This window comes from Solenopsis invicta, chromosome 2 (assembly GCF_016802725.1).
Source record: "Solenopsis invicta isolate M01_SB chromosome 2, UNIL_Sinv_3.0, whole genome shotgun sequence".
Classification (NCBI taxonomy): Eukaryota; Metazoa; Arthropoda; class Insecta; order Hymenoptera; family Formicidae; genus Solenopsis; species Solenopsis invicta.
Genome location: NC_052665.1, coordinates 22437568 through 22459086, shown reverse-complemented (window position 1 = coordinate 22459086; position 21519 = coordinate 22437568). Strand labels below are relative to the sequence as shown.

General features: G+C 31.4%; 2 protein-coding genes across 8 annotated transcripts in view; one reads left to right on the top strand and one right to left on the bottom strand.

The window, feature by feature from the left end:
- LOC105205121 (DNA-directed RNA polymerase I subunit RPA1) overlaps positions 1–11551 on the top strand; it is a 53404-nt gene extending 41853 nt beyond the window's left edge. For 6 of the 7 annotated variants that reach the window (XM_011174417.3, XM_039446254.1, XM_011174416.3 and 3 more), the window contains exon 6: positions 1750–2047. In XM_011174417.3, the coding sequence (XP_011172719.1) occupies positions 1750–1865 (116 nt within the window). In that variant the 3' untranslated portion in view covers positions 1866–2047. Of the gene's footprint in view, positions 1–1749; positions 2048–10914 lie in introns of those variants that run through there. The other variant, XM_039446257.1, reaches the window with a different exon arrangement.
- LOC105205120 (thioredoxin-2) lies at positions 1887–20561 on the bottom strand. The gene is made up of 4 exons (XM_026139873.2): positions 20339–20561; positions 10956–11072; positions 2676–2789; positions 1887–2208 (listed from the first exon to the last, which is right to left on the bottom strand). The coding sequence occupies exons 1-4, from the start codon at positions 20375–20377 to the stop codon at positions 2146–2148; spliced, it is 333 nt and encodes a 110-aa protein (XP_025995658.1). The 5' UTR covers positions 20378–20561; the 3' UTR covers positions 1887–2145.
- Positions 20562–21519: the final 958 nt, after the last annotated feature.

Genomic DNA, 21519 nt, shown 5'->3' with positions numbered 1-21519 from the left:
ATATCAGCCGATTAAGTTAGCGTATTACGGGTCGAATACAGATGGTACGCAGGGGCGGCGCACTCACCGTTACATGCGGGTGTGTCGTGAGGTGCCTGCTGCGCTCAGCTGATACAACACACAAGTCTTTCTCCCCTCTCACTCTCTCTGTTACATCACAATGCTAGCTTTAACTTAAAAATGTAATTAATTTTCTTCTTAATTTTAATAAGAGAAGTGCCAGGAAATTCTTTGTACAGTCGAAAAATCGAACAAAGAATTGCACGAAATCTACAAAAGTATTTACATCTCGAGTTTTTAGAAACAGTAGTACTTTTTTTGTCACAGAGAGAGAGAAATGGGGGGGGGGGGAGAGAGAGAGCCTGCATCACGATGGACGGTGGTCACTTTGAGCACTTGTTATGAAAAAAATTCTTCGAAGAGAATTAATCTGCCCTTTTCAGGGCAACCAAATAATTTATTTCGAGGAACAATCTTTTGGTTTTAACAAATTATTACACTGAGAAAAAAATTTATTTGAATACTTGCAATGACACAATTTATTAAATGTAAATAAATACATGTATTTATTCAGTAAAAAAATGATAGTTAAATTACATTAGTGATTCTTGTATTAAAGAAATATTTAATTACATTTAATAAATTATGTCATTGCAAGTATTCAAACAAATATTTATTAAAATTCAATAACTTTTTCTCATTGTAAAATCTCTTGATATAAAAAAATAATTTTAATAAAATAAATAGAAAAATATTTTTCAATAAATTTTATTATTAAAAACAATATTAATCACTACTTTACTTTTAAATTGCCGCGTTCTAACTTCTGTTTGACCAATCACGCATTCATATTCGATCATAACGTAACCCATAAAATCAGTTGGCTCTTTCCTGTTGTCGAGTAAACACGTGTTGTCTGTTTGTCGCGCGTAAACACGAGTTTTATCGAGCTACACATTTTCGCACGCCGAATGACTAATAATTATTTGCAATGGTGCACTTCGTTACTCGAAGTGATCGTTAATTAGTTACTCAAGTTTTATCGATCAAGTGAATGAATTGTGTATTATGATACTAAAGTGATAATTTACGAGAGAATCAAGGAAACTTTGGTCTGTCTCATCGTGGAGACAACTAATTGATCGCTATACAGAATAATACGTAAGTAAATACATGTCCAAACTTGTTCATGCAAGCACGCGCGCTCGCGTGCGCGCTTGCTCTCTTTCTCTCTCCCCCTCCCCCCTCTCTCTGTGACAAAAAAAAGTACTACTGTTTCTAAAAACTCGAGATGTAAATACTTTTGTAGATTTCGTGCAATTCTTTGTTCAATTCTTCTGTACAAAGAATTTCCTGGCACTTCTCTTATTAAAATCATTAAAATTAAGAAGGAAATTAATTGCATTTTTAAGTTAAAGCTAGCATTGTAATGTGACAGAGTGAGAGGGGAGAAAGACTTGTGTGTTGTATCAGCTGAGCGCAGCAGGCACCTCACGACACACCCGCGCGTAACAGTGAATGTGCCGCACCTGCGTACCATCTGTATTCGTCCCGTGATACGCTGATTTAATCGGTTGATATGTCAAAATCTAAGCGTCAGACAAATTTTTGGCAAAAGAAAAATCGTCTTAGAATTCGACCAGGAATACGTCCCTTGAAAGACAACGGGTTATTCTGAATCACCCTATATATACATATGTCCCTCTATTGTATATTTTTTCTGTATCATTTTTCTTTTGTTATTTATAGGGAAAAAGGATGATATATTGTCACCTTCGAGCAGATTGATGTTAGGACAACCGTGCAAATCTGGAACTGGAGCATTTTCTATTTTACCATCATTATACAATATGGAAAAACAATAAAATTCCAAAATATCAATATTATTTTGTTTAATAATCATATATTTGTAAGTTTATCGTACATTGCAAAGCAAAATGTATAGAAATAATTTTTCCATTATTAAATGTAATTGCTTCAATCTGTTTCAATAAGTGTGTAATGCATGCCGTATAATGTAAATAATATAAATTCTTTTCTATTTAAATAGCCATTCTATGTTATTTGTGTAAAATAGTAATTATAGCTAATCCAGTATCCTTTTACAGTTTTTAAGTATATATTTAAACGTTCGTGACAATTTATTTATTTATGTTTTTGAATAGTATTTTTAAGTTTTTCGATGTTAGCGCCGGAAAAGGTCTCCAACTGAAAGTATAAGAAATTTTATTTCATTATCATCTGTTCATTTTTTTCGCAATATTTAACGCAAGAATTCTAAATACAGTTTTGGCTAAAAATGTTAGATATGTGTATTTTTCATTTATTTGAAATTCTTTTTGTATACAGGGTATACAAAGGTCGATAATTATAGCGAATATCCCAAAATAATATAAAAGTTTTTCTTTTGACCACTTACACGTCTCCAATGCGGGTCGTACCCAATTTCTAGTACACTGTATATTGTTTTTTGTCTATATTGTCTTCTATTTTTTATTGGCATACATAAATTTAAAGGGTTCTTGTAACAAAGAATAAGTTACATTTTAATTTCTTAGTTTAAATCCCTGATTAAAAATATTTAAACAAAATAAAATTTTTAATGTAGTATCTGTATGTATACTTTTAGCCAAGGCTATATTTAGATGGCCATTTCATTTGAATTTAATACGTACCACTTTGCCTTCCTTTATAAAAACAAATGTAGGCATACTGGATATCTCATATTCAGCACTAATATCGTCACACTCGTCCACATCGACTTTAAGGAAAACAACATCCTGCATTTCCTGTACAAAGATATTCGTATTTTAAAATTTAATATGTTAAAAAACTTAAGAATTTAAGGAGGTCATTTAAGGAGGAGTTTCACTTTTTTCACATAATATAAAGACCGCGAACGTGAAATTTTATAAGTGTATTTAAGATTATAATAAATATATAAACATTTCTAATTTTTTTCACATTTTTTGACTACACAATTTTCTTTAAGTAAATTTCTGAAATGGCATTGAATTTTATAGGAAGGAAAATTTTAAAAAACTATTCATATAAAAAAATAAAGTTTATAAAAATCATTTTGGAATTAAAAACCTAAAATTTTATCATTTTTTTCATGAGAGTATAAAATATTCATGAATCATATAATTGAAGCTGTAACTTATTACAACTTGTAAATGGCTATAAATAATTCTTGCTCAATTATTTCCACTACAATATTTATCAATACCATTAAGATTCTCGAGTACTCGTCCCCATATTGAAGTCGTGATATCATAAGTGAAAAATAACATGTAAGTTTGATCCATAGCATTTATAAATAAAGAGAATTTGGATAAAACGAAATAAGATCGCTTTAAAACATTTGTAAAAATAGGGCTCGACTATACTTTCCTCCTGTAACAGTCAGTGAATAGTCATAAGACTCGTGAAGTGAAGTCTGTTCAAACAGGAAAACATACGGTTAGGCTCAAATTTCTTGCGTGCTATTTGTAAATGAAGAAAATTTGGATAAAATAATGAGATTTGCATTTTAAAACATTTGTAAAAATGGGTCTCAACTTTCTTTTTTTTAACAGTCAGTAAATAGTCAGTAAACAGTACGTGAAGTCATGATATAAACACAAGAGTATGCTCATTACATGTCAGACCATTGCGCATCTCCAAGACGTCATAGATACGTCATACGACGACTGCTATTCAATTTGTTTTAATTTGTTTTTGATCATAATGTTCGCATTTCACACACTAATACAGACCATATTGCAATTTACATAAGCATACATATAACAAATTCTATCGTATTATATAGAATATATTATATACCATATATACTGCAGCATATTTTATAATTAAACATCAGAGTAACAATTTTATCAGAAAAATGCTTTTAACAATGACTATGTAAAATTGCTGCTTTAAATTTACCGCTCAGTGTGACGTAGCTTTGGAGCAGTTCCTCATTGGTCGCTTTTTACAAGATGCGCAAGAGCATACCCTTGTATTTATATCATGCGTGAAATGAAGCCTGTTCAAGCAGAAAAACGCACGGACAGCTATTGAAAAGAGTAAAAAATGTTTTACATATAAAATTCAAAGATAATTTTACTTACGACCCACTTACAAATTTGATAAATACAAGTCAATTTTCACACATAATAACGAAATGATGACATGCAAGACAAAAGTTCATCAATAGGATCATGCCTATTGATACTAATTTTTTCCGCGATACTATGCAACCACCGTCAACGCGGAGTTCTTGGCCGACTACTCAGGAGCCTTAAGAAAATATTTGTAAATAACAAATCATCGTTTCCACCAGCTTAAATTTTATTTATTATTTAGACAATTCTTAAGTTTAGTTCCCTCATCACTAATTTCGATGAAATTGTAGATTCATGTGATGCGTTTTTGCACAAAACAAAAGAATTCAGCAGAAGTGTCACTCTGCCTTGCGAACTGAGATATTCGTATCTGAAAAAGTCCAATCAAAAGTTAAATCGATAGTCGCATCTCTCGAAGTTTATTGTTGACGTTAATGCTGATTGGTTCTCCCGCTGTGCTTACTTCGTGTGCTACTGTCATTGCGGAAATTTTGAGAATTATATGTATCAAGGGCTAATGTGTGTATCGAGTAATTTGTAAATTATAAAGTGTGTATTGCGCGCGTAGCGCCCGCCTGTCATGCTAGTAATCCTTAAAATTGATGACTATTGAGGTTAAAGCCTGTTTTTCAATAGCATAAGCACAAGACCGTAAGATTGTAAGGCGTGGTTTTAAGAGAGGTCGTAAAGGTCCGTTTACAATGACGGTAGTAATATTGGATTAAGGAGTAACGTCGGAGTAAGCGAAATGGGTAAAGGCAATTTTCTATGATCTATTCTTACTCTCAGCTAATGACAGCTCAATAATAATACAAAAACTAGTGCGATTGACTCATTATAACCTTTATTACACGTCGTTATGAACACTCAGACATAAGAACTTCTTAATTTTATAGCCTAATGCTTACTCCTTAATCCACTAGTACCATTGTAGAATGACCTTAAGCGAATGAAAAATTTTCATTTCTTACGATACAACTTTGCGGTCTTGTATTTATTGCTATTGTAAAATAGGCTTAAGAAACATCAATCTGTCATATCGACGAAATGATGCGATGTAAGTATGTACAGTCGTGAGCTAAAAGGTTGCAATACATTTTCTTCGATTGTTTTTGGAATGTAGACTTGCTCATCGAACATCATTGGTTCTTACCTGTGGATCCAACCAATTAAGGTCCATCCAACCATCAAAGAAAATGACTTGCAACCTTTTAACTCACGACTGTACATAGTCATATGGACACATGTGCATCCTCTGTGAGCGCGCGCACACACACGCACGCACGCGCGCACGCACACCCACATGCAGAGAGAGAGAGAGAGGCATACAAAAAGTGCATGAATTTAAAAAACCAGGTGATACTCAATATTACAAGTACTGATGCTTGAAATTAGCACTTATAGTTATTTTCTGCTTTAAACAACTTTTCTGCTGTAAAGCAGAAAATTGTTTTTAAAGCAATATTCCTGTTTTAAAGCAGAGAATTATTAAAAAGTAAAACTCATACGCATAAGACCATACAACATGCGTATGTAGCCGAGACGTAAGCGTAATAGCATAGAGCCTGAGACCATTCATCAAAGAAGAATATGTATCGGATATGAATTTACATCGCAACATTTCGTCAATATGATAGATTTCCTAATCTAAATATTCGTCAACTTTAATAATTATCTCGGTTCGCAGGGTAGAGCGACACTTTTCTATCGGATTCTTTCGTTTCATTGCAAAAATGTGTTGAATAAGCCAATTTATAATCGAAATTGTAAGTAAGGGAGCTGAACTTGAGAATTATTTATTAAAGAATAAAACGTAGAAAATGCAAGTCAAACGCGGTAGTTGATGCGTCAATAATAATAGTACATGTATTTCGCTTTTAGTACATAAATATGCATACAAATATCGACTTTCCTTGAAGTCATTCTCAACTATTCAAAATTAACGTTGTATTAAGAGCTGTGTAGAGTAACCCAGATAGCAAAATGCCAGCAGCTTGCCAGCAAACTTGATCACAAATTAACAGCAGATTTCAAACTGTTGCTTCCTCATTAAGCATAGTTTCTAACGGCACAATGTCAACATAGAACGGCACAAATTTGTCAACATAGAACGACGATAAAAACGCAGCAATAATCGAACATTATCTGCTGCAACGTCGTGACAACAAATACATAGCAAATATCGAGCAGTCTGCAATATCAGGAACTGACAGCAGAAAGACAACAGAAATACAGTATTAAATATTGCCATGTTATAAAAGCAGAACCGCGGCAAAGATGCAGCACAATATGTCTCATTAAGTATTGAGAGCAAAAATCGAGCACGGCGTGCCGTCATGGCGTGACGGCAAAAACGCGGCAGATATGAAACGCGATCTGCTTCATCAGTTGTTGACGGCAAAACTGCTGCAAAAATCGAACACAGTGTGCCGTCACGACATGACAGCTAAAACGCGGCAGATATAGCCCTGCCGAAAATATGCGATTAAAACCGATTAAAAAAAAATAATCCGAATTGATCGGGATTTCTGCACCAAAAATACGGTATTAAGACCGATCGAAAATAAGATCAAAATCCAGTAGATTTATTAAAACAGAATACATTAATGTAAACGTAATAAATGTTTAGTTTACAAAAAAATATTTATTTCTTTTCATTAAAAAAAATTTAAAAAAGATTAAATTTGATTTAAATATTTAATTTATGTACAAAATAAAATAACAATACAAATTGTTATTTACATGTAAAAATATAAAATTTTATGTGGAACAGCGTTCCACACACACGTCACGTTTGAAAAGAATGAGCAAGAATTCGTCTCGAGGTTACAACAGCTCCTAAAAGTATTTCTCACTGAAGTATGAGCTGGGAATCGGCCGCGGTGGCGCCTAGATATAATGCATGTGGCCGCACTTGACTCAAGATCCCCGCGGCGTGGCCGCCTAGCGGTAGCGCTAGTACTCTATTGGTTAAATCCATTGGATTTATACTATTGGTTAAATCCATTTCAATCCGAAATTACAATTAATCAATTCGTGTTCTATATTTGCCACGTTTTAGCTATCATGTCGTGACGGCACTGTGCTTGATTTCTGCTGCGATTTTGCCGTCAATAGCTGATAAAGCAGATCGAGTTTCATACTTGCCGTGTTTTTGTCGTCACGCCATGACGGCACAACGTGATACATTTTTGGTGTCAGTACTTAATGAGACAGATCGAGCTGCATCTTTGCTACGTTTCTGTTGTTATAATGTGACAGCTATTATGATAATTTTTTAACTACATTTGTCTACTGATTGTAACGCTATTTGGTATGTGTAAGTTTTGCTTATTTTTGTCGTTTTATTGTGCCAACACACAATGCTTGATTTTTGTTTTTTATGTCAATAAGTTTTGCTACATTTTTTGCTGCATTTTTTTAAACATATGACGCAGTCTCGGCTCGAACTTTGCTGTTTTTCTGCTAACATTAACTGAAATCATGCCTGGCTGCTTACTTTTTGCCAGCATAATGTGTATCATAAATTTTCAATTCATGCTCCTATCAGGTTTGGCTATCTGGGTAATGATCGCGTTGACAGACAGGACAAAAAAACTTCTACTATTCAGCATGTTGTCTCCAACTTAAAAGTAAGAAATTGACAAGCCGTAACGTCGCTTCCACATGTTCAAAAATTGAAAATAGTGATCCATCAATGTTGACAACCAAGATGGACAAAACAAACGATCATGTCGTAATCTGTGTTGAACAGTGGTAATAAATCATCGGAAGTTATAAAATAAGATTATCAAAAAACTTACCAAATACAGCCAAAATCAAGGCCTTAAATTGACGTCAAATATGTAAGATAATAAATAACATCTTCAAATGTGAACGTCATTATAAGTCGGACATAAAACCAAATAAATATAATAAATAATAGCACAAAGATAATCGATGTTTCCTCGTCAATGGTACAAACACAAGTGAGAAAGAAGTCACAGCCGATATGTATACAAGAGGTCACAAAAGCATTAGAACTTGTCTAAGATCGCGGAATAGGCATGATCGAGAAATGTTCTGTATCTGTTCGTAAATTCAAGCGCTTTCTCTGAGATTTGATGTGTAACATTTCTGAAGTCGTTTGAAAATGTTCTTCTCAACATCAAGAACTCGTACATTGTCCCAATCAAAATCATGACCGCAATGCAACTTGTGATCCGTGATAACAGAATTAATTGTTGTTTCTGCGAATATGTTGACGGTGTTCAAAGATTCTCGTGTTTAATTGTCTCCCTCTCTGGCTCACACAGGAAGTATTGCAATCTTTACATGATATTTTGTAAACCACATTCTTTTTGGACGTAACTTGAAGGACGTAACTTGAACTTTATGAACCTTGATAAACATGCCGAGTTTGTTGAGGCTGTAGAATGCTAATCCAGAGTTAATATTATTTGTAATGCCCTTGAATTTATTAGATACTGATTCAATAAAAGGAATCGTGAACCAGTTTTTTGTATGTTCAAATTCAGAATCCTTGATAGTCTCTGTTTAGCATTACGATTGTGAATTTGATTTTTTAATCTTGTTTTTATAGTTTTAAAAATAAAATCTAACGGATAGTCATTATTCAATAAAATGTTTACTACTAACTCAAGATTCTTTTGGTGGAATTCAGGATGTGACAAGAAGAATGCTCTACCACCATGCCCATGATCACACCTCTCTTTTGTAAGAATGGGTGCTGAGACAAAAAATTCAGATATCTTTCTGAAAATGTAGGTTTATGGAACCAGTCAAATTTAATCTTATTATCACAAATTAAAATCGTAGTGTTTAAAAAATTAATTCTATTTTCGCCGATCTCAAAAGTAAACTTTAATCTCGAATGAATCGCGTTAAAGTTATTCATTAGCGTATCAATATACGGTAGTGGAACTGCTGTTACAATGTCGTCTACATATCAATAATAAAAGGCTAAAAGAAAATCAATCGTCTCAAGCATCTCCTTCTCCAAATCCTGCATAAATCGGCTATGATAGAAGACAGCAGTGAGCCCATCGAAGTCCCAAAATTTTGTTTATAAAATTGGTTGTCAAATTTAAAAAAGATCGAGTCAAGAACAAAACGAATAGCTTCAACAAACTCATCCCGAGGGATCTTACAATGTTGCGAGATGACGTTCCATCTCTTGTGAATACTATTAACAGCTAATTCCGCAGGAACGTTCGTAAACAATGACACCACGTCCAATGGTATCAATTGGAACTCGCTGTTAATTTGTACATTGTTTAAATTTTTCATCAGTTCGAAACTGTTGTCAATGTGCCCACGAGCTGGTGGAATACTGGTTGAAAGTTTCTTATGTAAAAAAGTTGCTAACTCGTATAACGGACTATCGATTGACGAGACAATGATCCTGAAGGGGCAATTCGCTTTATGAACTTTCGGGAGACCGTAGGCTCTAGGTAGTAAACCATCACTACAAAAAATTCCTTTCTAATTAGAATCTGAAATATAATTCAGACTTTTTCATTTTGATAACAACGCTCTAAGCTTACTCGTCAAATTCTTTGAAGGATCTTTTTTGATCTTAGTATAGGTCTCATTATCCGACATCTCATTTAATTTGTTCGTATAATCATCTTTATTCAAGGCAATCGTGATATTACCTTTATCAGCTTTCGTAATTATCAAATTTAAATTGTCTGTTAAAAAACTTTTTGTGATCTTGACTAAATCTGAAAATTGTGATTGATTCCTACGAGAGAAGAAAGATAAAAGATTATTGAGTAACGGAATGGAGTGGTTTCTGACTGCCAATTGTACTGGACACGGAAATTTTCTTATATTCCGTTCAATATTTTTAATAAATTCAAATATAACAACTTTTTTGTTATTAATTGGTAAGGAGAAATTCTCACTAAGTTGCAACAAACATCGTATATTCGTAGGTATAACCGTATATGACAAGTTCAAAAACCATTTCAAAAACCATCAACAAATTTGAATTATAAGGATATTGGAAAGTCGTGTTATTATTACTCCAGTAATATTTGATCTCATTGATGTGGTTATTATGGATTTTTTGTTGTTTGTAGAGTAACCAATTTATTTTCTTGTCAAGTCTGTGTTGTTCTTCAGCAAAAGAGAAGTATAAAACTTCTTTCTTGTTTAAAGAAAAAAGCGTTGCAAATATTAATTAGAACATAACCCGAGATGCAGCGGGTAAGACGGAAAATTCGAATTCTTGAAAAATATAATTTTTTATGAGTGTCATTTAGTTCAAGTTTCAAAATCCTTTTGACGAATAAACTTTTTACATGATTGAATCTCGAAAAGAAACAATGATGGTGCTACTCTAAGTTCAGATTTTGTATGCGAGATAAATGTGTTGGTATAATGTTAAGTATACAGCAATTAATAAATCTGATCCACAGTTGGCATTATTTTCAATTTTTGAACATGTGGAAGTGACGTTATGGCTTGTCAATTTCTTACTTTTAAGTCAGAAACAACATGCTAAATAGTAGAAGTTTTTTTTTTCTTGTCTATCAATGCGATCACTACTCTACACAGCTCTTAATACAACGTTAATTTTGAATCGTTGAGAATGACTTCAAAGGAAGTCAAAACACGTCCGATATTTGTATGCATATTTATGTACTAAAAGCGAAATATATATACTATTATTATTGACGCACCAACTACCGCATTTAAATCGCATTTCCTACGTTTTATTCTCTAATTTTAAAAATCTTATTTGTTATAAAATTTACATAAAGAAAAAATCACGTGATTGTCTTAAACTTTTTTTTTTAAGCTGGAAGATCTTTTTAATAAAAAATTATTGTGATACAAAACCTTTGACAATTCTTCAATCAGTGGTCCAATCATCTTGCACGGCCCACACCATACAGCAAAGAAGTCGATGACGACCAAGTTATTGCCTGCGTCTTTAAGTTTACTCTTCAAGTCATCCTACAAAAAATTAAAAATGAAATCGATTTTTATCAAACGAGTGTTTATTGATTGATGAATAAAAAGTACAGATAAATTTTATTGGAGGAACGTGCATTGTTTAATATAAGATCACAAAGTTAAATGTGAGATTGAAATAGCTAAAAAGATAAGTTCAAAAATAGATAAGTTATTAGTTACTTAAGGATGCTTTATCTTACAACACCAGTTAAAAGTTATCAAAATTTAAAAACTGCAGGTTTCATAGATTCATTTTTTTCCTAATCAACAATACAAAATTTTTCATGATATCCAAATTTTGGTCATGAAATCAGCTACAAAAAAATATAACTTATCACAGTTTAAACAGCATAAATGATTAAAAATTTGTTTGTGTCGCATGCTCCAACATACTCCTATTCACTCTAATACACTCCAATACCGTTTGCCGTACTTGTATCAGAACACGCTGAAATAAATAAAAGTATGTTGTAACCAAATGGTACCCCCTTATGTCCCTTTGAATCCTACAACTCTTGTTTAAAACGTTTTCCTCTAAAACATTTTTCTAAAAAGGTATTTCAAGGAGTTTTTTTAAATGGGACAACCTTTATACATATAATCATGTAGAGACCTTTAAAAATTTTTTCTTGAAATAATACACAATAACTTTCACTAATTCAAATATCGCTATTATAATAATACAAAATCAAATTACAAGAACTGAATGGCCGAGTAAATGACTTTCAATAAAAAGTAAAATTATGAATATAAAAATAAAATATTATATAAAGGAGGGTATGACAAAAAGGTCCGTTTTTATTTCGTTTATGATGAAAGCGACGAGGTAATCACTCAGAAAATAAATATACACTGGACTCCGGACTTCATCGGACTTTCGTCGGAATTCAATGGAATTCATTACGATTGCTAAAAAAATCTCTTAAAAAAAGGTCATCAAAAATCTCATTTTAATAACTGATTGACTGATTCCAACCAAAAATTCGTTATAAACGCCGAAATTTCATGGTATAATACGTCGAATTCATCAAATTATACCGGATTTCATCGGACTAAGCCGGACTTTGAAGGATTCAGCGGACTTCTAGCGAGTTATACACTAGAATTCAAGAGTGGTTACCCCCTCAGGGGTGAAAGTAAAATAAACATTATTTATAGTTTTTCAGGCGAGGAATTCGATGGTGCTAGTTACAATTACGTCATGTGATAGAAACACATAAAAAAATTGCGTTTAAATTGAGAAAATGTGTATCATTTCTCAGTCATTTAATAGAACTTTACGCTACATGTATCAATGATATACACTGTGTTTTAAAAATACAGAATATTTTATAAAGATGATTTATTTAATAGTGAAAATATCAGACATAATGACACTTGCACAAACATGGTCGAGTTGGTTTCCCCTACCCAGCATTCGCGATCCATAGTATGTTTACATATTTCTTAGGTGAAAATACTGGCTATTCCTGACTTCAATTATAACATATTGATTTAATAATTTTTATTCTTTATTATGTATGTAAATTTCAGAATTATTAATTTTTATTTATTAAACATAAACGTAATATTTTATAGAATTAGAGTGTAAAGCGTGATCATATACGCGTTTTAATGAAAAGATAGACTATGTTCTTTATTTAAATTAATTTGATATTTACAAAAATCAATTTTTGCTGTTTTTTCCCATCTTTGGTTACTTGAAATATGTAAACATACTACGGATCTCGAGCACTAACCACTAGAGAAGTCAAACGCGTTCGTGCAAGCGCTTGCGTCTGATATTAAATATAGCATCTTTATAAAATATTGTGTTTAACAAATATTTTTAATGTTAAAACAATATATTATGTAATGCTATATATTATCGATACATGTAGCATTCTATTCTACGACTGAAAACAAAATGCTACGCGTTTTCCTGATTAAAACGTGATTTTTTGTTTTTCCATCACATGATAATTTTAACTAGCACCATCAGGTTTCTCGCCTCAAAAACTATAAGAACGTTTGTTTTACTTTCCCCAAAGTAAAAACAGGCTTTTTCGTCACACCCTTTTTTTTCTTGGTCACAATATAAAATAAATCCATTTCCGTTTTCTGAGTATATACATAAGTTCTCACGAAGCAAATTATCTTATAGTTTACACTGAGCACTTGATACGCGTACTAACTAGTAATTTTCTATTAAATTATCTTAATTTCGGCAATGAATTTAAAGAATAGGGTATTAAGCTGATACAATATGAATCAAGATAATTAAATATATCTATCATGTAAACACGTATTGTCGAAAGTAAGATAATTTAATAGAAAGTTATTAGTTAATATGCGTATCAAGTGCTCGATGTAAACTAGGCCACATGAATAGGGTCTAGAAGTTCGGAAACGATCCTAGACTACGCACGGAGAACCACTGCGTGCGAGTGAGTCCGCTGTGGTCGAGTGCTCGCTGAAGTAAGGCAGCGACATTTCTCGAGGAGACTCGATGCTCGCCGACTGAATTCGATCTAATCTAATATGATCTCGACTCGCACGCAACCTGCAGAATATAAACGAGCTAAGAGTAATTTTTGTAGTAATTCTCAATCTGGAGAATTTCAGTTTCTAGCTCCACAATTGTTAACTACACAAAGGCATTAATGACAAAAAAAAAATTAACAGGCCTCCTCAAGAAATATCGCTGCCTTACTTCAGCAGGCACCTGATTCACTCGCACGCAGCGGTTTTCTGTGTGTAGCCCGGGATTATGTCTGAAATTCCGATCCCTACGCATAATTTTAATAAGTTTTACAGAAAACAATTAAAAGTCATTCTTGATTGTAGCAATTGATGTAATTTTTAATAAATATATTCGCTATTTAGCTAAACAAATTAACAATATGTATAATTATAAGGTAAAATTGTTAAAAAATTAATACGAGATATTTTACATTTTAGTCTGGCATATTTCAACATAAAATATAAAATGTGTCGTAAAATATTCAGTTTTTGAAAATTGTATCTTGCTTAGTAAATCCCCAATAAGTCCAGTAAATCACCTTAGTGTTTGTCCTGCAAAATCCTTTGTTTTTAATTTTTTTTACGTACTGAGTAACTGCAGTTTAAAAACGTGCAAAAATTTACTGAAAAAAAGACATGATATTTTTAAGTAGTTTATTATGTTAATTTCAATCAAATTGCAAAAATTAAATAATAAATAAAAACGTTTAATAAAAATACTGAATAGGGAAAAGTAAGATAAATCGGACCTAGTTGCAGTTTTTGCTCTCTGTAAGACACAAATAAAATACGATCGTAACTGGAGGTGCCGTTGAAAAAATAATTTAATTTCTTTCATTTTTGCTTCAGAACGTTTTGACGTATCTCTCATCTGTGTTGAACTATAACGAAAAATGTAAAAACGCTTTTTTCGGTCCGATTTGGAACTACTGATTCTAAATCGGACCACCCCCTCCCCCCTGGTCCAAATCGGACGTTTCTATTTTTATCAATTTTGAAATAGAATTTTAAGATTTTAATGTAGTTTTTTTAGCATAGAATAAAAACAAATAATTTGGTAGTAAAAAATAAAAATTTTATTTAAAAAAAACTAGTGATAGTTTATATAGTTAGACGCATGGTAGAAAAAAACAAAGGTATGCTCTTGCACATCGTAAGATGGCTAACCAATAAGAACTGTATTTTGCTCACGCTAAGTTAAGTCACATTAAGCTGCAAATTGAATTGTTCTAATAATGGGCATTTTCCAACAAGCGACACAATTGATACAGCATAACAGTAAATCATTTTATTCTTGTTGTTCATTAATAAACAAAGATAAAGTTCACTGTGCTGCACTGTGTCTTTCCGTGTACAAAACGCCCAATATTAATTTAATAACATTAATAAATTTTGCACAATCTGATATTAATTCCATATTAACCCTTAAACACACCAATCTTGTAAAATACGGAAATACATTTTTGGGTCTGGGAGACTTTTTCAACTTTGAGAAGCTATATCTTTGATTACAATCAATATTTTTCTACGATTTTTTTTTTAAATGAAAGTTCAAAATCTCAGGAGTGTGACTGCACAATCGGCATTGCCGAAAAATAAATTTATTGTGAAGTTATAAAAGAAAAACCATTAAGCAAAAATGAGAAATTGGTCAAAAATCCACTTTTCCTTCAAAAAATCATATTTTCGCAACAAAAAACATTTAAATACGACTTTCAAATACGGCGTTTTAAAGCTAAAGAATCACACTTTCAAAATAAAATTTGGCAAAGTCATTTCTTTTAAAAAGTATAATTATGTAACATGGAGAATATGAGGTATTTTTGGGCATCTAAAAATCTACTTTTTAAAAAAAAATTATATCTTTGCAACAAAAAACTTTGAAGAACTTTACGATACGGCGTTTTCAAGCTAAAGATTCATACTTTCAAAAAAAATTATATCATTGTCATTTCTTTTACAAAATGTACTTATGTAACAAGGCGAATATAAGAAATTTTTGATTAAATCGTGTTTAAAATTGAAAATTGATGTGTTTCATGAAATATTTCGGATAAACTCTTTTTTTCTACAACATTTTACAGTATTCCAACTTTAGATAGAGTATATGCGAGTAACATCTGTAAATCGACCTGTTCGAACGTATTTGGTCCAGTTTTTTTATGTAAAATATTCACAAAAAGTTTCACTCACACACTATATGGCTCGCATTGACCCTAACAAAACTTTGCTGCCGTGCCGTTCGAATTCTAGTTGACCAAAGAAGTTGATCAACTATATCAATTGAAAGAGATTTCAAACTTTTTTTACGTCTTGGTCCAAACCTCCTATCTCATTCCGTCTTCACATAACAAGCGTTCAAAACTTCATATAGGGTCTCTCAGACCCACTTACGTGTTTAAGGGTTAAAATACTAGTATAAAATTCAATAAATAATAAAAGCTAACATTTATTTTTAACATTTTTGAAATAGCATCCCGGATATCACCACAAATTACACAGAAATGAGATCCAAATATGAGATAAACACGCAAACAAATGTATAAAAATAAATATATAAATAAATAATAAAAATAAATAATAAATAATGATCTTTATGTCAGTGTTAAAAAGAATCAAACAAAATAAGAGATGCGTGTTTTAGCTTTCCTGTACGAATCGGTGCAACCTTTTACTGCACAATACATTTTTTTCCGAAAATGTATTTAAATTAAATATCGATGCTTTCCCACAATTACTCCACAACTGGTTATTCGTACCTGCTCCTTGATTTTCCGACAATAACAATGTCATATGTATCACGCTTTCGATAGTGGACAGCCACATGTTATTGACTTATACAGTCGAAGCGTTCGTTCAATTTCCGCACGAATGTGACGTTAGGTTAGGTTGATACATCACGTGATTCGCAGAGAGATCTTAATGCTCGGACCCCGGGAAGAGCATACTCTTGTCTTTCTATCATAGTTAGACGTTTCCAGTTATGTTATGATGTTATTATACAGATTATCAGAACATATTCACTTATGCTCTCGTGGGTTGATAGAGCAAGTAAAACTGACAAGAAAAGTCCTTTATCATATTTTAAAATTCGCAATAGTTACCTAGATAAAAATTAATATAATCGGCAAATAAGCACATACTTTTTCACCGCATACGGGGATCGCCTTTCGGTCGACAAATCATAGGCAACCGCGATAGGCGGCGCAGAGAGGCGTATAAGACAGCCATTGCTACTTCTCTCTTCTCACCGCGCCGCCTGCCGCGGCTGCCAATGATTTGGCGACCGACAGGCGGTCTCTGCGTGCGGTGGGTAGGAAAGTATGTACTCATTTGTCGACTATATTAATTTTTATCTTGGTAACTATTACAAATTTTGAAAAATGGTAAAGGACTTTTCTTTTCAGTTTTACTTGCTCTATCAACTCACGAGAGCATAAGGGAATATTTTTTGACACCCTGTATAGAGTTGAAATCAATAAAATTCAATTATTTAGAATCTGATGACTCATAATATTTTACTAATTTAACATTTCTAGGTCCAAATTTGGTTGGCCAAGCAACAGTGCTACGATTAGGTTGCAATTCCGATTTAAAAGTTCGATTTGAACATGAGTCCTTTCAAACTTTGGAACAAATTCTACAATAAACCGCAAAAGTGATTATAAAATAATTGATGTTTTTGAATTCTATATTCTTTAACTATCTTAAATAAATTATCTTTCAAATTTTTAACACCTTTTAAATATTGATTTACAAGAATTTTCTTTTTTAAAAAAAATTTTTGCACGATGGCTGAAAATACATATTCGCGTCTATTATGTCAATGTTGACAGAGAACTGTCAAACTACTGTCACGTCACATATTCGGTGTCTTATAAGGACTTTATATTATAAATGAAACGCAAACCTGCTTAACTGTATTCATTTAAATTAAAAAGGTCCGATTTGGAACATAATCCGATTTATCCCACTCTCCCCTATATATCTTATATAAAATTTTTATTATAACTTTATTTTTTACAATCCTTTTAATATAATAAATTTAAATATCATTTCTGAAGTAGTTTAAATTTATTAAGAAATACAGTTAAAGTATTTCAGATTATTTACATTTTTTTATATTCAGACAATTAGTTAAACATTTAAGAAAAGTTTTTCAGCCATTTCACAACTTTTTAGTAATATTTGATAAGATAGTAAATTTTTTTCAGTAATCTTAATTTTTTTATAAAATTTCAAGTGCAAAAATTACAAACATTTTACTATTTCGGAGTTGCCTCAGAAATGCAAACATATTTCGCAATTTTTATATAATATTTTATTTTTTAATTAACATATTTTTAAAATATTTTTGAATATTTTCAGTGCTATATGGACAATGTTTTTCCATTTGAAATTAATGATGTTAGATATTTCATATAAGTTACATTAGGTGTACTATAGAAACTCTAGAATGCTAACACTTCAAGCAAAAAGACATTAATATGATCACATATATACATTACTTAGTTTATGTATGGATGTATACAAGGTGTTCGCGAACTAGGGGACTTACCGCTTTGAGAACATAGATGAAAAGGGATAAAAAAGTCTTATACTATTTTGCGATATTCGCTGTAATTACCGAGTTATAAAATAAAACGTCACCGTACATTGGCTCAGACGTTCGGTAATTACAGCAAATATCGCAAAATAGTATAAGACTTTTTTGTCCCTTTTCATCTTCTCTATGTTCTTCTAGCGAACACCATGTATATGCAATGTTCTTTATTATCTATATAAAATTATTTAAATAAAAAGTTTTATTTTTTATCTAGATTCGAATACGGACTACCTTCATCTTTGTCTTAGACAAAATAAGTGTTAGTATCAAATTATTTGTTAATGTATTATAGCGAACTTGATATGCGTAATCTAATACAGACATTAGAAAAATGATTTAAACACATTTTTAATTGTATGATATATAATTTATCCAGATTTAAATAAAATTAGATACACAAAATCTATTATATAAAAATTTGTTTAAAACAAGCAGATAACTTTTGTCACAACCCTACAATTCTCCCTCAAGTTAAATCAATTTTCAATAGTATGTAGTGGAAAAAAGGATTTTTTTGTAATGTGGACCAAAATCAGAATTTGTGATTTGACACAGTCAGTGATTAAGCAGCAACATCGAAGCATAATTTTTACATATTTGGAATTTAAATCTAAAAAAACTATTTTCTCCTATTTTTTATCAGGTTGTGAATTTCAAGATTACTGGAATTTACTTGAATTATTTATATACTATAGGTATTGTTTGCATTATGACTATAAATTTTCTTCATGTAGACCAGGGCTATATAATTCGCATTATTTCTAATGAAACTTGAATTCTATGATTCATAAAGTGCTGTTTATTACACTGTACAAGTGGCACGTTAAACAGTTTACATGGTTTGCATTATATAATGTAAATTATGTGTATTTTATATATGTAAATATCCAATCTTGTTTTTTTATTAATATATCAAACAAATTTTCTTCAAATATAAAACATTGTAATCATTATCAATGACAGTGAAATAACCCTTTAATTATAGGCATAGATATATGTATAACACAGAAATCATTTGTTAAATAACTTATTTGAAAAACTTTGGTTTTTAGGAAATAGATTTAGAAATAAAAATGTGAATATATTGTATTTTATATCCTAAATTATTTTGCTCTTAATAGGGATTATTTCAAAATTATCTAGCTAAAACAATATATAATCTTATCTAAATTAAATTGTAAATCTTTTATCCAGATAAATTAAAAATTAATCTTTATCTTATCTCAGATACATTTACATATATGTGGTTTATCTTAGTTTTATCTAAATAATTTTAAGCTGTTAGCCAACATCCGCACATTACAACACAAAATATATATGTATGTGTATAAATATATATATATATATATATATATATATATATATGGATCCGATATACACGATGTGGATCAAAGAATAGGTGTCGTGTTGATAGTATATTGTATTCAATTATTCAGTAAAAAAAACATGTGGCGCACAATTACACACTATTCCTTCCGATGATTCAAGTCCTCATGATTAAACGATGACGCAATTAAAATCGTTTACGATTGACGTAATGTTCAACGAATCATCTATCTCCACGATCGGTACACTTAATGGAATCGTTTCTCACTGGAATTTGCGCTTTCGATTTATATCTAAGACCATCTGTAATAACGCAACGCAAAATCGATTGTTTTCAAGGTCGGCTTCAGGATCGAAGACTAAAGTAGTTTTCGCGAAAAAGTATAGTAGGATTCACGCGGGAAAGTTGAAACAGTGTTGCCAGACTTATACATATCTATCGATTGTAGTCGTGTCACGTGGTTAATCCACGAGAGATTAATCTGCTTTTTTTTCTTTCTTGCGATGAGGAAATAACGAAACAGTGTCGCATATTGTTTCCCCGTTGCTGTTAGAATTATTGACTTGTAAACCTAATTTTATTTTAGATAAAAATCGATATAATTGCACATATTTTGTCGGGCTACTACATGTACGCATCATTATACATTCAAGTTAGTATTATGCTCCTCTAATTTGACAACATTGCGGCAGGTCGGAACTGTTGCGCGCGTGCGTATACATTCAAGGTTACCTTATTTCACATATCTATACAAGCACATTAAGGATATATACTCTGTTCATGCAAATGAGTAACCGGTTAAATTTATCTTTTCCTATTATTAGTACTTACAGAATTCTGAATAAGAGTAACTTCTCCTTCGTGACCCATTGTTGAAATATCAGTGGCCGACTTCCGTTTAGCACACAGCGAAAAAGCGCTATCAACAATAACCCTATGGTAACTCGACAACAACTTGGCGACTGGCAGCGAGAAGCGAGACTGGTAGCCGCCAGCCGGCAGGAGAGGAGCGACGCAGTGTGACGATGCATTGTGTTTGCTTCAGTGTTGGTATCAGTGTTGCTAGCTGGGACATGTTTTTCTGCGCATGTCGGGCAAACCAGTTATTTCTAGCAGGGTTAAATAATAAATATTTATAATGAATATAATGAAAAGTTAATGTATTATAAAACACATTCTTAAAAAACCGATATTTTTATATTCTTCTTCTCTAATAAATTTATAAAGCAAAAAATAAATATCATACAAGGTAACTTATTTTAGCGACGATTCGGTATCGTTACTGTCGTTGCGCAGCTTTCCTACTATACATAATATTTGCGCAACGACGCTGTAACGATACGAAATTGTCCCTAAAGAGTTACAGATAGGCCTACAGAATTGATAAAATCGACGTCAATTTAACGTCAAAAATACTAAAATTAATATCATCATTTCTGATTAAGAATAAGTAAATCATTTTTTTGAAATCGGTTTTATAAGATTGTATAAACGTCACTTCATTTCTTTTTTAATGAAAACATTTTATATATAAATATGACTTTTTTAATTATTCTGTTGTTTCATAAGTGTTAAGATAAAATAACCAAAAAAGAAAAAAACAATAGTTTACAAAATATTTTATATTTTATCATGTCATATTTCAACATAAAATAATTCGTAAACTATTAATATATTTTTTATTATATCTTAATACTTTTATGCAGGAAAATATTAGTAAAATAAATCAATTGGTGATATAAAGATACATAGTTATTATAGTATAGTTATTTTTAAAAAGTTGTGCAATTTACAATATGCATTTATATATTTTTTAAAACATTAGCAAAAAACAATTATTTAATAACTTTACCTTAATACTTTTATATAGAATAATTAAAATAATTAGAAAAATCATATTATGTTTAAAAAGAAGCATATAATTCCATTTAAAAAAGCGATCTTTATTTTTAAAAAGGAATGAAAAGACGTGAAAATTGATTTTATATTATTTGTATCTCTTCAAATCATAT

Bases quoted from the DNA above. Each gene is read 5' to 3' on its own strand.
- LOC105205120 (XM_026139873.2), bottom strand. From the start codon at position 20,377: ATGGGTCACGAAGGAGAAGTTACTCTTATTCAGAATTCT. The intron at 11,073-20,338 runs GTAAGTACTAAT...AATTTTTTGTAG, and splicing joins TTACTCTTATTCAGAATTCT to GATGACTTGAAGAGTAAACT. The intron at 2,790-10,955 runs GTTTTGTATCAC...ATCTTTGTACAG, and splicing joins TGATTGAAGAATTGTCAAAG to GAAATGCAGGATGTTGTTTT.